This window comes from Sinocyclocheilus anshuiensis, unplaced genomic scaffold (assembly GCF_001515605.1).
Source record: "Sinocyclocheilus anshuiensis isolate Anshui unplaced genomic scaffold, SAMN03320099.WGS_v1.1 scaffold130, whole genome shotgun sequence".
NCBI classification, from domain to species: Eukaryota; Metazoa; Chordata; class Actinopteri; order Cypriniformes; family Cyprinidae; genus Sinocyclocheilus; species Sinocyclocheilus anshuiensis.
In genome coordinates this window covers 2,768,081-2,782,662 of record NW_015544207.1, presented here as the reverse complement: position 1 = coordinate 2,782,662, position 14,582 = coordinate 2,768,081, and the positions used below count along the sequence as shown (strand labels likewise).

General features: G+C 36.1%; 3 protein-coding genes across 4 annotated transcripts in view; 1 reads left to right on the top strand and 2 right to left on the bottom strand.

Annotated features, from left to right (window-relative positions):
* Positions 1-1,204, top strand: part of LOC107696966 (uncharacterized) — an 8,439-nt gene extending 7,235 nt beyond the window's left edge. The window contains exon 6 of the mRNA XM_016497544.1: positions 1,152-1,204. Coding sequence (XP_016353030.1) covers positions 1,152-1,196 — 45 coding nt within the window. The 3' untranslated portion in view covers positions 1,197-1,204. The remainder of the gene's footprint in view (positions 1-1,151) is intronic.
* Positions 1,205-3,057: 1,853 nt separating this feature from the next.
* Positions 3,058-11,668, bottom strand: pnpla1 (patatin-like phospholipase domain containing 1). The gene is made up of 9 exons (XM_016497518.1): positions 11,464-11,668; positions 10,148-10,380; positions 9,433-9,498; positions 8,765-8,974; positions 8,340-8,400; positions 6,951-7,172; positions 6,738-6,870; positions 3,441-3,563; positions 3,058-3,338 (listed from the first exon to the last, which is right to left on the bottom strand). Exons 1-9 carry the CDS (start codon positions 11,666-11,668, stop codon positions 3,074-3,076), a joined length of 1,518 nt encoding a protein of 505 aa, XP_016353004.1. The 3' UTR covers positions 3,058-3,073.
* Positions 11,669-13,402: 1,734 nt separating this feature from the next.
* Positions 13,403-14,582, bottom strand: part of etv7 (ETS variant transcription factor 7) — a 12,870-nt gene continuing 11,690 nt past the window's right edge. For both annotated transcript variants that reach the window (XM_016497543.1, XM_016497542.1), the window contains one exon: positions 13,403-13,911. In XM_016497543.1, coding sequence (XP_016353029.1) covers positions 13,728-13,911 — 184 coding nt within the window. In that variant the 3' untranslated portion in view covers positions 13,403-13,727. The remainder of the gene's footprint in view (positions 13,912-14,582) is intronic.

The following is a 14,582-nucleotide window of genomic DNA, read 5'->3' as shown; positions in this document are numbered from 1 at the left end:
CCTCAGGAGAGAAGCCAAAAGCTTTTTTTCCCCCTAACTGAAATTATGCCTTTTAAATTTGAATTTTGATAATATTTAAGTGGAAAATTCTAATTTAATTTTTCAGTCATTTTGACAGCCCTAACGTGCATGCAATGCCATGGTCAGTTAAGTCATGAAGTTACCAAAAAGGCGATTAAAGCTGCCTTAAAACTGCATGCATGTAATATATTTTATATGAGTCACATTTAAGAACATGTTTCTGAAATGGTTTTCCAAACTGTCCTGGAGGAGCCCAGCACTGTCTCACTCATCTAACACACCCGATTTAACTCGTCAGATCATTAATAGAGACTTTAAGACAATTTTATAGAGAAATCAGTATTGGTATCATTGATACTGGCCTTCAGTCATAAAAAAAGATGCCATTAAACAAATATTTAAAAAAATATACTGTCTTTGTTGTTTGTACATTAATTTGAAGATTGAATGTGAAATTATTGCAATATAAAAGTATATTTAAAAACTTTAATGTTAGGTGGGATTAATCGTGATTAATCGCGATTAATTTCAGAAAAATGTGCGATTAATTAGTTATTTTTTGTAGTCGATTGACAGCACTAATTAAAACACACCCAAATCTTCATATAAGGCCTTTCCACACAATCTTTCCTTTACAGCCTTTCGTCACTCTCAGCAAACATATGAGGCTTTCTAAAGAAACGCTCTCATCTGAGAGATATGCGGCAGGATTCAAACAATGGCAAGTGTGTTATCCTCAAAACCAGTTTAAAAACACAATAAACATTTTTAATACACTTTTCAAATTTAATTTGGCAGACATTTCTGCATTATTAATAGATTATGGTGAACTGGGCCAAGTTTCTGTTCACCAAATGGGTTAATGTGTGCATTTATGTTACTATTTATGTAGAAGTTGAAACTTCTGCAGAAGCATTGGGTTGTTTTTGTAGCTTACTTTCAATAGATGCTTATTTTTCTACTGGGAAGTTTGGAGTTTTGAAATTTAAGGTTTTTCATTATAAATCAAACTTTTAGTTATTAAGTATGTTAGTTATTAAGTTCCAGTAGTTTCCTGTTTCTTATAGATGGTTTTAAATGGTTTATTGTAAGTGGTTTGATCGCATATCATGTTTTTCGTTTCCTGGCAGGTGCCTGAAGATTTGGAAGAACAGAGTACAAGTGATACAGACTGACTGTGAAGTCAAAAACTACAAAAAAAAAGTGCAATAGAGTTAACTCAGGGGGGAAAAACTGTGATATATTTGTAGCTGCTTTTGTGAATAAGCCAAATTTAGTAGTTTGTTTATACTGTAAGCTTTATACAATGACCGACTGTAAAAATTACAACAGGGTTGAACCTGATACTAAAACTGTGAATAAGAAATGTTTTTTGAACACCACATTAGCATATTCTAATGATTTCTGAATGATAATGTGACATTGAAGACTGGAGTAATGACTGCTTATTTTAAATTATAATTGAGCTATTTTAAAATGCATTAAAATAGAAAAAAGTTCTATTAAATTGTAAGAACATTTCAGAATATTACTGTTTTTACTGTATTGCTCATCAAATAAATGCAGCCTTGGTAAATACAAGAGACTTCTTATAAAAAATCATACCGGCCCCAAATCCGTATCTAATCTGATCCGTAGTGTACATTGGAGATATTTTGGAGATAAATGTGTGACATTTAGACTAAACCATGGAAAACTGAACGTTTATCGGGGTCTCATGCTGTGTGTAACCTCATTTCAGAAATGATATTTACGCTAAACAACATTACACTTGGGTATAAAATGTAAGATATGGATCACAACTATCATGTGTTATTTGGCTAGACCAGGTTGAGCATCTGTTTTCATATAATGGCATTTATAAAAGGTAATTTGTCATGGTTTTTAACTGAGGAGGTTGCGTCAGTAAATGTTGGCTCTGATGCTGGCAGATGCATCATACGACTGCATGATTGAGGCCCATGTTTAGATATGCTCTGTTTTGTGCCATTGTGCTAAAATCATTTAGTAAAACCACATTTGGAGTTAATGTCTTTATAAATGGTTGCCATGGAATAATGGCAGCATTTGTTAGTGGATGTGAATGGCAGCAGTGGCGTCTGGAATGGTATTAGCCACCCTTGACATTTCAGTGCATCCTGTATAAACACATTCTGCATTGAGCACCATTGCTAATCGATCTCAACTGATTCCTGGAGTCAGAAGTCAGAGTCTGATGAAAGTCCTGTGATCTAACCACCTAATTAATAGTCAGCTGTGGCCATACAACACAGGTGTCCTATATATTCTGAACTGATTAAAAATCTGCTTTTAAATGAAACCAAAATAAAATAAATGCAAAGGCATATATTATATATATAATTGGTCAGAAATGTTCTTTGGCACAAATCATTATGATTTAAATTTAAAGCTTTCATTCCTTTTGGTGGCCATTCAGCTGTATATTTTCACGTATAAAAGCCCATTTTGAGTGTGTGAGAAAAAATATTAAGTGCATTATTAAGCAAACAACACCAACAAGTGGCTATTTTATTTTCATAATACTAAAGCAAAATGTTAAAACTGGAAAAGTTGACAGTATAACTGAGATTGATATTTATAAATGTATTTTAATTTTTTCCACAAATCTATATGCAGATCTGTATGTTTTTCTTACTGTTGACATAAATAATAGAATGGAACAGCAATATTATAAAACCTGGTATATGTGAATGTTTAAAAAATACTAATATTATTAAAAGTAATATAGTAATATTTTAGACAGCCCTAAAATACATTTAGTAAAATCCTTTATTTTTTTCTATAATTATTTTTGTTGCCTTTTAGTTCACCAGCAAAAATATGGGCTCATAAGACATTACCAAATTTCATGGGGTCTTTACAAAGAAAAGGACACTAATAATATAGAGTGCTGTCCCAATGCTAGTCGTGTGTTAGTATTCAGTACTTTGCATTAAAACATTGAAACTTTCCATCTGAAGCAGCACAGATTAATATATCAGTTTCACTCTGTGTTGAGTAACCTCAACCATCTTGCATTTCTTGCATGTTTTTAATTTCTTTTCACACCAGCCACGTGCTGCTGTAATGTGTGTTGCACCTCTATCTTGCGTCTTCTCCACTTGCTCTCTGTCTCTAGTGAAAACAGGAGCGTGTAGAGCTTTGGGAGGGTCTGTGCCATGGAGGGACTCGGCGGGAAAACAGCAGAGACGTGCCCATTCAGATTAGAGGAGGTCATGTGTCTCTCAGACAGCTCTCTGCGTCTGTGCTGCTCATCGTGAACTTGCGCAGGTATGAAACTGATCAGACTCAGCATCCTTTGCAAAAGACAGAAGACAGTTATGATTTTCAAATTTAATTTCCACAATGGTAGCATTAACAGTTAACAGCAGAAAAAAATGTTTTTATTGTGTGCTTACATATCTCCAAAGGCTTTCCTTGTAGAGGACAGTACAATTTTGAGTATAAAAATCATGAAGAGCTTAATACCATGCCAGAGCCAGTATGCCACAGTCATAGCATTAGTGAGCCATTTCTGATACCTGCAAAACAACAAATCACAAGTGCTTATGAGCAGCATAAGAATGTTGCCTTTTAAAATAAAAACCTTTTAGGTCAGGGGTATCCAAAGTCCAACACACGGGCCAATTGACCCTTCGCAAAGGACCGTCCCCCTTTGTTACTGCTATGTATTAAATTTATATAGAATTTTATTAAATTATTAATGTAGTCATGTATTAAGGGAGTATAATGAACAGGCCAAATTACATTGATGGTTATGAGCTAGCTGTTTTGTGCGTTTGTGTTTAGACTTAATACCATGAAGTAGGGCTGCACGATAAATCGAAATGGAATCGAGATCGCGATTCAACAGAAGCTGCGATTGTCATGCGTATCTTTCAGTGAAGCACGGTTCTGTGATCAGCAGTAAATCTCCATCCAAAGGCCAGAGGGCGCTCTCGTGCTGAAACTCCAAATACGCCTCGCAGAAGAAACCCAGAAAATGCCAATCTATGTGTAGTAAATGCTGCTCCATCTGAAAGCACGTGATGATGATTTCCTGCTGATTACAGAACCGGCATTACTAACAAAATGCGCATGACAATCGCATTCGATTAATCGTGCAGCCCTACCATGAAGCCATTCTATAAATGGTTATTTTTATTTTATTTTTTTACCATGGTAGTGAGGTGCCAAGTGTGGTTTTACCTGTGGTCGTCATGATCTAAATGTACCATACTACGGAAGGCCAGTGTTTAATTTTTGTAGAGATTTTTGAGTTCTAACTCAGTAAGAATATTAAATTTTAACCTTTAAAAACAATGATGTTAACATTTTTACAGATGTTGCGGCCACCCCTGTTTTAGGCTCTGTGTATTATTAATTTTTAGCTTTTCATTTTCACTTTTATGCATTTAAAGGAAACTAGTGATGTACCAAAATGGATTTTATACTGCAAGTTTATTAAATAATCATTTAATTCATTTATTTAATTAATTGATTAAACTTAATAATAATAATAAATAGGCTACTCAAATGGAGTTGTATAAACATATAAATTGCACATAAGGCTGTTTTTATAATTATTTTACTACTCCAATTAATGGTCAAAAAAGTGTTGTCATAATACAGTATAATAGGTTTAATAACTTTTTTTTTCTTACAACAAAAATAACAACATTTAAATACAATAAAGCAATACACTAAAATGTATAAAGTTAAAAATTGTACACTGATTAAAGTGCAAAAGAATTATAAAGACCAATAGGTAGCCTATCACTTTACAATAAGATATTTCATTAGTTAACCTTAGTTAATGCATTAGCATTCACAATGAGCAATAGCTACATTTGCTACAGAAGTTATTAATCTTTGTTTAAAAATACAACTCTTAGTTCATGTTAGCTCATTAAATAACACAGTTGCAACTTTTGATTTTAACAACGTGTTATTAAATATTGGAATACCTAAGATTAATGAATGTTCAGAAGAATTTTTCATTGGCAGTTTATGTTAACTAATGAATTAACTAATGTCAACTAATGAAGCCCTAATGTAAAGTGTGACTGAACAATAAAGAATCAAAACACTTTCAAACAATATCAAGGGCATGTTGTAGTCCAGATTAAAATGTAAAAAAGTTTGAGAATAAATAGCCTATAAATTCTAAATATTTAAGTATTTGGCTCTGTGATGAATGAAAGCACATTCATCTGGATGACGCGCACATTCACTCTCTGGCAGCAGATGGCGCTGAGCAGCAGAAATGCAGCCGTTACCCTGGAAACCCCATAAACAAAGCAGCTGGGGGTGAAGGCAGAGATTATTTTACTATAAGGAGATGAGAGGGTCTGTATTACTTACTATTGGAGAAAGCGTAACGGCTAACTTGTGTCACGTGTGCCTTAATAACCAATCAAATTACAGCTTTGACATCATTGAGGGCGAATTCCAAACGGCTTTTTTGCGCCCTTGAAGGGCACTTCGGGAAGGGGACACCATTTGTAGGGACGTTCCAAGCGAAAGTGAACAACTGAATCCCTTCACAAAGGGCCCTTCCAGAAGTTCGTTAGTGAAGGCAACATGCGATGGTCACTTCACAGAAGTGATTTCCGTTTGTGATCATGTGATCTTCAGTTAGGAGCTCTTGCGATGCTTTTTAAAGCAAAGTTGAGGTTGATTTCGACTTCACATACTAACGTAAATAGAATAGGCTAATTAAATTTGTCTATTTTAATGTAAGACAAAATATTTTTTCACCAGTGATAGAAATATGATTAAAGAAGTACCCACTCAGTGTTTACAAGTCGAACGTGCAAAGACTAAGTCAAACACCGTTTACAAAAAATTTGAATATGTGTCCTTGAACATACAACAACTTTTGAACGGTCCTCCTTCTCCACATTTGTAAACACTGACTGAGTCGGTACTTCCGCCTACGTCAAGCATGACCTTTTCAATGTGATTACGTATTACGTGAAGTCGTGGACGTGCATCGCAGTGCAATGCAAGGCGAGCATTTCTGTTTATAAAGCATATAAATTTTTTTTTTTTTTAAGAAAATGACCGATCGTTTCGCTAGATAAGACCCTTATTCCTCGTCTAGTATCGTGTAGAGCCCTTTGAAGCTGCACTGAAACTGTAATTTTGACCTTCAACCGTTTGGTAGCCGTTGAAGTCCACTATAAGAAGAATAATCCTGGAATGTTTTAATCAAAAACCTTAATTTATTTTCCACTGAAGAAAGAAAGACGTAAACATCTTGGATGACATGGGGGTGAGTAAATCATCAGGAAATTTTAATTTGAAAGTGAACTGATCTTTTAAGTTATCACCGTCTGTAGCGTAAACCAACAAGTTGATGGACATTGAGGTAAACCAACATTATGTGACATATTGTTTACAAGCTCTTTCATTCAACACTCACTGAGTGATTACATGAGGCATGATACATACGTACAAAGTTGTACTGTTTCTCTCAACACCTTCTGATGTTCATTCATGTTTATTTTGTGACATAACTGAAGAGATGATCGGTTCATGCACCACACACTAATTGTTTAAATTATGTAGTGAAATTGTAAATTTACAGAATTTGAAAGCTGGGACTTTGTTTCATATCAAAAGTAAGTCTATTTTGGTTGTTTCACGTTTGGATGAATATTTTCAGTGCATTACTAAACATTTTCCGAAATAAACTATAATTAGATCAGTACCTGTCCCATAAGGTGGTGGCACTCCAGATTGGCAGTGTGAACAGTAAGAGCAGGTATGAGAGCGTCCGTTGAAGTAAAGCGGCATTCGAATTACTCACAATCTCCAGCTGCCCCACGATATTACACAGCAGCACTAAAACAGAGAATAGGAGACTGTTTCACTTCTGTATCGAATGCTCCACTATCAGAAATGTAAACGGGACACTACAGTACCTTCCTGAACCTCTACTGGTGAGCTCTTGTGTACTGTCGGCTCTTGACGGGATGGACTCACGGATGAACAAACCCCATTGACTGCAGGTTGTTCAGGGCAGTTTTGATGGGATTCCTCTTCCTCTGCACGATCAGTCTGTGTCAGCATCCAGTGATCTGAGCTCACCGAATCATCAGACGCATCAGACTCCTTTCTCCGTTGAGGATACAGCGGCAGTGCATCTGTCGAGGTGAGAGATACAGCGCCGGTTAGCAAGTGGACAGATCTAAAACCTTACTTCTAAATGCTGACTGGTCAATACAGCATTCAAAATGGGCTACAATACACAAGATAGCAACAGACAAAAACTGCCTGTCCAACTTTTACATTTACATTCAGAAAGGTGTCTCATAATAATTAATATTTTTCTAAACAATGTGATGCCAGTAGATACCGTACCCTTCAAAAGTTTGGGGTTGGCAAGAAGTTTTGATGTTTTTGTCTCCTGTGCTCACCAAGACTGCATTTCTTTGATCAAGAATACAGTAATATAGAGAAATATCATTACAATTTAAAGCAACCGTTTTCTACTTGAATATATATTGTAAAATTTAAGTTATTCCGGAGTCAAAGCTAAATTTTCAGCATCATTACTCCAGTCTTCAGTGTCACATGATCCTTCAGAAATCAATCTAATATCCTGATTTGCTGCTCAACAAACATTGATTATTATCAATAATAATATTTATAATTATCAATGATAATATTATTATACAATAAGTTTTTTGTACATTTATACATTTTGGAGAAATTCTCAGGTGAATAGAATGTTCAAAAGAACAGCATTTTTTAAATAGAAATCTTCTGTAACAATGTAAAATTGTAAAAAAAAAAAAGAAATTGCATAAAATAAATTTGATGCATCCATACGTAACAAAACTACTTAATTTCTTGCCAACCAATGAAAGAATGAATGAAAATCTTACTGACCCCAACATTTTTGAATGGTAGTGTTTTTGTATAAAAAAATGTGTTCTAGCTCATACTTTTTTTATTTTGTTTGCATGAACACTAATATTTATAATATCAATGTACGAACATCCTCTAACATGTAAACGACTTTGGAAATATTAGTGACTCCTCTGTTTAATTTCATTGACCTTTTAAGATTGGTGTGTCTGAACATTTCCAACACAAATAGAGCAAAAGACTCACAAGCATTTGTGCATCGCTACAATTGTTGACATGAAAGGGTTTAAAGTATGTTTTAGTCCTCCATACGCTGACATTATATGTATCACTCTTACCAAATGCAAAAAAAGTAAGTGTACACATACCTATGAGTACTTCAACTTTAAATATAAATGAATAATAATAATGATAGTAATAAAAATCTGATTAAAACTCACTGCTCTGCTGCAGGAAGTATACAGTATCTTGGTACCCACTGTAGAAAGCCCTCTTCAGAATCTGACAATCAACAATAAATGCAGTTAATAATGACAGAAACGTAGCTGCTAAAAATTACGTCATAATTTATTCACCCATATTACACTGTAAAAAAACCTACTACTTCAGTCTTTTCACGTTTTGTAGCTGCTGTTTCTTTGTAATTATTTGTTAAATGTATTAGCAATTTCTGAGTGAAATCATTTCAATTATTAAACCATACAGCATTTTTACTTTTTTTTTTTTTAATGGGCCAAGAAAAAGTTACACAATGTTCAAGCTCTTTGTTTCTATCCAGGTGTTCAGGTTTGTGTTTATTCTGAAAAGGAAAAAAAGCACCATAGACTTCTATGTGTCTGTGTCAGGACACAGTTCCAGATCTCACCCTCCAGTCCCGAGGAAACAAGGCGTCCACCAGCCTGATGAAGTTAGTGACGGAGCACTGGAAGGAGAGCTGCTGGATGATGGCATCGCACAGGATGGTGGAGGTATCGGACAGACAGATGTCCATGTGTCCAGCAAACGGCGAGATGGTGAGGGTGGGAGAGGAATCCTCGAAGGGCTGGATGTTTGTGAAACCTCCATCCATATAGTGCTGGGAATATACAGGGGTGTTGTTTTTATAGCTTATTCTGGGCTGTCTGTTGGTTTAGTGCATTTCAAAAGTTAAGTGAAAAAAGTGAAGTGACATGTGGCCAAGTATGGTGACTCATACTAGGAATTAGTGCTCTGCATTTAACCCATCCAAAGTGCACACACACAGCAGTGAACACACAAACCATGAACACACACACCCAGAGCAGTGGGCAGCCATTTATGCTGCGGCGCCCGGGGAGCAGTTGGGGGTTCGGTGCCTTGCTCAAGGGCACCTCAGTCGTGGTATTGAAGGTGGGAGAGAGTGCTGTACATTCACTCCCCCCACCTACAATCCCTGCCGGTACGAGACTCGAACCCACAACCTTTGGGTTATGAGTCCGACTCTAACCATTAGGCCACGACTTCCCCACATTTCTGTAGTTTTTAGGCACTTACGGTACAAACACTTTTACTCACCTCACCTTTATACTGCGGTGGGATCACTCCAGAATATACAGGGACAAAGCAGCTACACAAAAGTGCCTTATAGAGGATGTAACAAGGCCATTTAAAGAAAAAGTGAAAGAGAATGAAAAAACAAGAGTTTGACCAGTACTACAAAGTTAAAGAGAGAACACAATTCCGTCATCAACAAATAAGCCCAAGTGATGAATTTTATTTAGTTCTTTCTAGAAAGGAAGGGCTGCATGTGTTCAGAATTTGCTAAGAAACCCATATTTCATAAATATTACTATGTGCACTATCTTGCTTCTGCTTTCTAGAGTTTTGATGCCTTTTAATTCAAACTGATAAAGTTGATCTTCTTGTTGTTTAAAAATGAGCATTCTTTAATAAAGGTCGTTTATTTTACTATGTTCCATGAACTAATCTAAAGTGAGCACTATTTACTTCTAATGAATCATTAACAGCTCCTTTTCTACTGGTTTTTAAATACTGTACATCAGTTTGGTATGGTTAACAAGTTGTTAACAAAGGATAATAAAACATCTGACTCTTTGCATATGAGCTAATTAAACAATAATATAACTGTTTGTACATATGTATTAACAATGCAGAGACTACAGTTTATAAACTATGAATGAACTATAACAGATTGCAAAGGATTTATTAGTGCTTTGCTACTGTATGTGTATTATAAAATGTTACTCTGAATGAACATCATAATGCTTACTTTAATAAGCTCATCGCTGGAATTATATTCTGACACGATGACATTTTTTCCATCAGAGATGCGAGTCATGGAGATGTGCAGACGGCCGCTGGCCAGAGTGTGTGCGTTATCAGGCAGACAGCGCTGCAGTGTGACCTCCAGCCACCGGAAAATATCCACCGTGGGACTGAGAAGACCGAGAGGATGCTGTTTAGTAAATCGCGCAAACTCCAAAAGCTGGTCTCGAACACGTCCTGTGAGAAGAAAGGGTGGATTTAATGACTACTGACTGTACATGTTATAATGGCTTTCTTTTATGTTGTAGACCACGAAATAGCAACTGATTTACAGTTGAGATACAGGTTTTCACAAAAACAATATCAATTATAAAATGATAAACCTCACAATTGAGCATTTAAACCAGGGGTGAGCCAGAAGTATAAATTATTATATTAATTTAAAACGTGGTTATATATGTGGATTTTCGCATTGGTCTGAACAAAAATGCAGACTGGATTATTGAAAATGAACATTAATTCTCTGCCAGTAGGAGGCGCTTTTGGAACTTCAGAAATATAGAATGAGAAAAGTGTGAAAAAATATAGCCTATATTGACAAGGAAAGTCCACTGATGAGTTACCAGCATAAGCCTGTGTGCAAAGGCTGTCTAATTCTAAACTTTAAAATACATTTATTTTTAGTTATTTTAACTACAAATTTAAATAAAACTGAAAAAAAGAATGAAAAGGCAATTATACATTTACACACCTAAGGATTATATCAACCAAAAAAGTAACTGCGTATGTGTCCTCTACTTGGTTCCTTCTCATAAATGAGTAAGCGGCATTTAAAACAATTATAAACATATAATACACACTGTTTCTCAATATTTAATTACAACTTCAGATGCATAATATTTTCATCTCCTTCAAGCAGGATACACAAAAAAAAGGATGGCTTTTGGGGGCCCAAGGTGGTCGCCTACCTTTGCCTAATGGGTAAGTCCGCCCCTGCTACTGACTCAATTATAAGTCATTATTATTTTAGTGACTTACAGCACATTACCGTTTTTTTTTTTCAACTGCTTACAAAACTTTGAGTCAAAGGCTGAGAATTAGTGTATGGTTTTGTGTGTGGTTCCGGTGTTTTTGAGTGTCAGTTTTCAGAAATTGTGTGACAAGTAAAGATTTGGTATATAAGCAGTTGAAAAAAACCTGTAAACCCAGTACCAGTCTGGTCCTGTTGAGGTGGGATTTGAACCTACAACCTTTACAGTGAGTAAAACACTAAGTCTTAGTCAATCAATGAACGTTATGAATAGAAAGATCTCAGATTACCTAGATTGGAGCCACAGACAACCGCTGCAGCGACAAGGGAACCGGCAGACGCGCCGTAGACCCTCGGAGCTCCTTGCAGGATCCAGGCCGCGTTATCCAAAAGACTCTGCGCAGCACCGAGCTGGTATGTAGCTAGAAAGCCAGAACCGCAGAAAGACACGGAGAGGTTCTCATTTTGAGACAGAACGCATAACGGGGATGACATGACTAGAATAATCTCAGTTCTTCAACGCTCGAACCAACTTTGGATGTGACGCATCAGCACAGCATATTAAAACAGACAGTCACGGTGTTGTTAAATCAAAAAGATTTTTACCAAACCACAGACGTCCCTCCTTCCCCTCTGGGACACTGTGAATGATGTGAAGCCACTGAGGAGATCCAATTCTTAAATCAATTCCTCACTTCGTGATGTCTAAAGTAGGCCTATTATATCTGTGTCTACGCACTTTCTGAGGCCATCAGAGGTAAATGTATTATTGTTGTCTTTAGAGCAGTCATATGCTTGACGTTTAGTCTTAAAACGAGCACAGCCATAACTAGATTACCATAGAGATTAGCTAAACCGATCATAGATTTCAAGCACACACACATCAGAAAGAACTAAACCTAGAAGAGCTATGAATCCTAAAACTAAAAGTTATCAACTTCCTCTTCTAAAACTTATGTAGACAAAGTAATTTTAAATGTACCTACCATTCACATAGTTAGGGATGATTTACCCTAAGTAATAAACTAGTGATGTGTCACTTCCCCCAGCTGAATGGATTGCTTTAAGGTGATTCTCAACAGTTTTGACTCAAAGGCCCCATTGGTCACAGCAATATTCAAAGGCCCCATGACTTTTCCAGTTGATCATGATTTACTGGATGAGGATTAAGGCCGCTAAAATATTTTACAGCTTGGCATAACCAGAAAAAAATCTGTTCTATGTTGATATAAAAATTAAAAAAAAAGCCTATACACTCTAATAAATGCTGGGCTACATATAACCCAGCACTGGGTTAAAAAGGAACAACCGCTGGGTCAAAACAACCCAATAGCTGGGTTTGTCCCTTTTTAACCCAGCATTTTTTAGTGAAGTGAAGTGACATGTGGCCAAGTATGGTGACCCATACTCAGAATTAGTGCTCTGCATTTATCCCATCCTAAGTGCACACACACACACAGCAGTGAACACACACACCCAGAGCAGTGGGCAGCCATTTTTTTGCTGTGGCACACGGGGAGCAGTTGGGGGTTCGGTGCCTTGCTCAAGGACACCTCAGTCGTGGTATTGAAGGTGGGAGAGAGCGCTGTACATTCACTCCCCCCACCTACAATCCCTGCCGGTACGAGACTTGAACCCGCAACCTTTGGGTTATGAGTCCAACTCTCTAACCATTAGGCCACGACTTCCCCCCTAGGGTTTAGAGTGTAGAGACTATAGTTTTTTTTTCTTTCTTCTTTCTTCTTTCAGACTTTTATAAACTTATATATAGGTTTTACAAGAAAGTGGGAAAAAAACAGTTGTAGAGGAGGTCGGCTCAAAGTGGGTCCTATGTCCATGGCATTTCATTGCATTGACCCATTCATCAAATTTTTCTAATTATTATTCATGTAGATTTTATTAGATAAAATGAACTATTTGCACTTAATAAACAATTATTTGTCATACAGGAATATTTACTGTAAGAAAACTGCAAAAAGTATTGAAAGAAATTATTAAATAAAGTGTCATCAAATATAAAATCTATACTTTTCAACCTTAAAAAAAAAAAAAAGTTCATGAGCATCTTATTTGTCAACTCCCTTTATACGGTTAATAGTTGATTAATGAATTCACAGATTTCATTCTGTAAATTATTAATGATATTTGATTAATGGTATAAATCAACCATGCAATACAGTAATGCAGTGCAGTTCACAAATCTGTAAAAAAAAAATAACATTGCACAGTTTTACAACCTGAGAGAAAATTTCATATCAACTCTAATAATCAACTATGAGAATCAATCAGAATTGTTGTGTTGAGAAATTAGTGTCGCTTAGCTTTTAACACACACTAACAGCAAACAACGGCACACTACTACCCTGAGTCAAAACCATGTGGTCTGAGCGTCTCCTAAAATATTCTCCTGTGGAACCTCTTCGGGATATCAGCCATCTCTGGTGCTGCATTGGATGTTCACTCTGACAGAAGATCAGCTCGGGGTTTCCCATTCTAAAAAGTCAGGATAATTAATTACTAAGGCTGATCCTGGATCAGAATGAGGGAGTGAATGTTATGGGATTGGTGATATGCTGAAGTTGTGATCAGAGCTGGGGCTCAGTGTAGTAGGAGTCGATACAGGATATACTTCCAGAGCGTCTTCTCTGTAGTCAGGAGATGCAGGACTGTCAGGAGACTCTGACGGTTCTGTGCGGTCTGACCTGCCTTGGATGATTTCCTCAGGGGTCTTCAGAAACCTGCAGCACAGAGGGAGTGTTTGAAAGCATAAGAACAAGTATGATTGAACAATATATGGGTCAAGCCAGAATATTTTTCATTTTGAGACCACAATGCCCAGTTTAACAGAATGAACAGCTTTAGCTCCCCCTTGTGTGACTCCTTGTTAATGAAAAAGAATGTCTGTTTTCAAAAATGTTAGTGAATTTAGCTTCAGACTTGATCGCCTATGGCCATGAATGATGAAGCACTATTTAATGTGATGTTATAATGTGTGTGCGTGTGTATATGTATATTTCTTTTTTTAATGTGATTTTTGTATACAAGGACTACTGATGAAGTAGCATTTTAGTATATTTGCAATATATTCATTTTAAAAATAATATTGAAAACACTACAGTTAAAATTATAATCAAGTATTTTACATGTGCTTTACGATGTTGTTTAAAGCAAAATAATAAAAAAAAAATGTAAACAATGATTTAAAATGTACTTTAAAGTAACGTGTTTGACAATATTACAAACTGTGCTTTTGTAAAATTGTATTTAAGTGTGTTAACATAATCAGGGCTGCGTTTCTCGATAACGATTGATCTTAGTGCTTACGAGTGTTTTCTTACGAGTGTTTTCTACGTTTTTTTGTTCTTTATTGTTTCACGTGCGTTTCCCAAAAATGCACTTAACACAATCG

Bases quoted from the DNA above. Each gene is read 5' to 3' on its own strand.
- pnpla1 (XM_016497518.1), bottom strand. From the start codon at position 11,668: ATGTCATCCCCGTTATGCGTTCTGTCTCAAAATGAGAACCTCTCCGTG. The intron at 8,401-8,764 runs GTGAGATCTGGA...GTTGATTGTCAG, and splicing joins TGTTTCCTCGGGACTGGAGG to ATTCTGAAGAGGGCTTTCTA. The intron at 7,173-8,339 runs GTGAGTTTTAAT...TCACCTCGACAG, and splicing joins ATACTTCCTGCAGCAGAGCA to ATGCACTGCCGCTGTATCCT.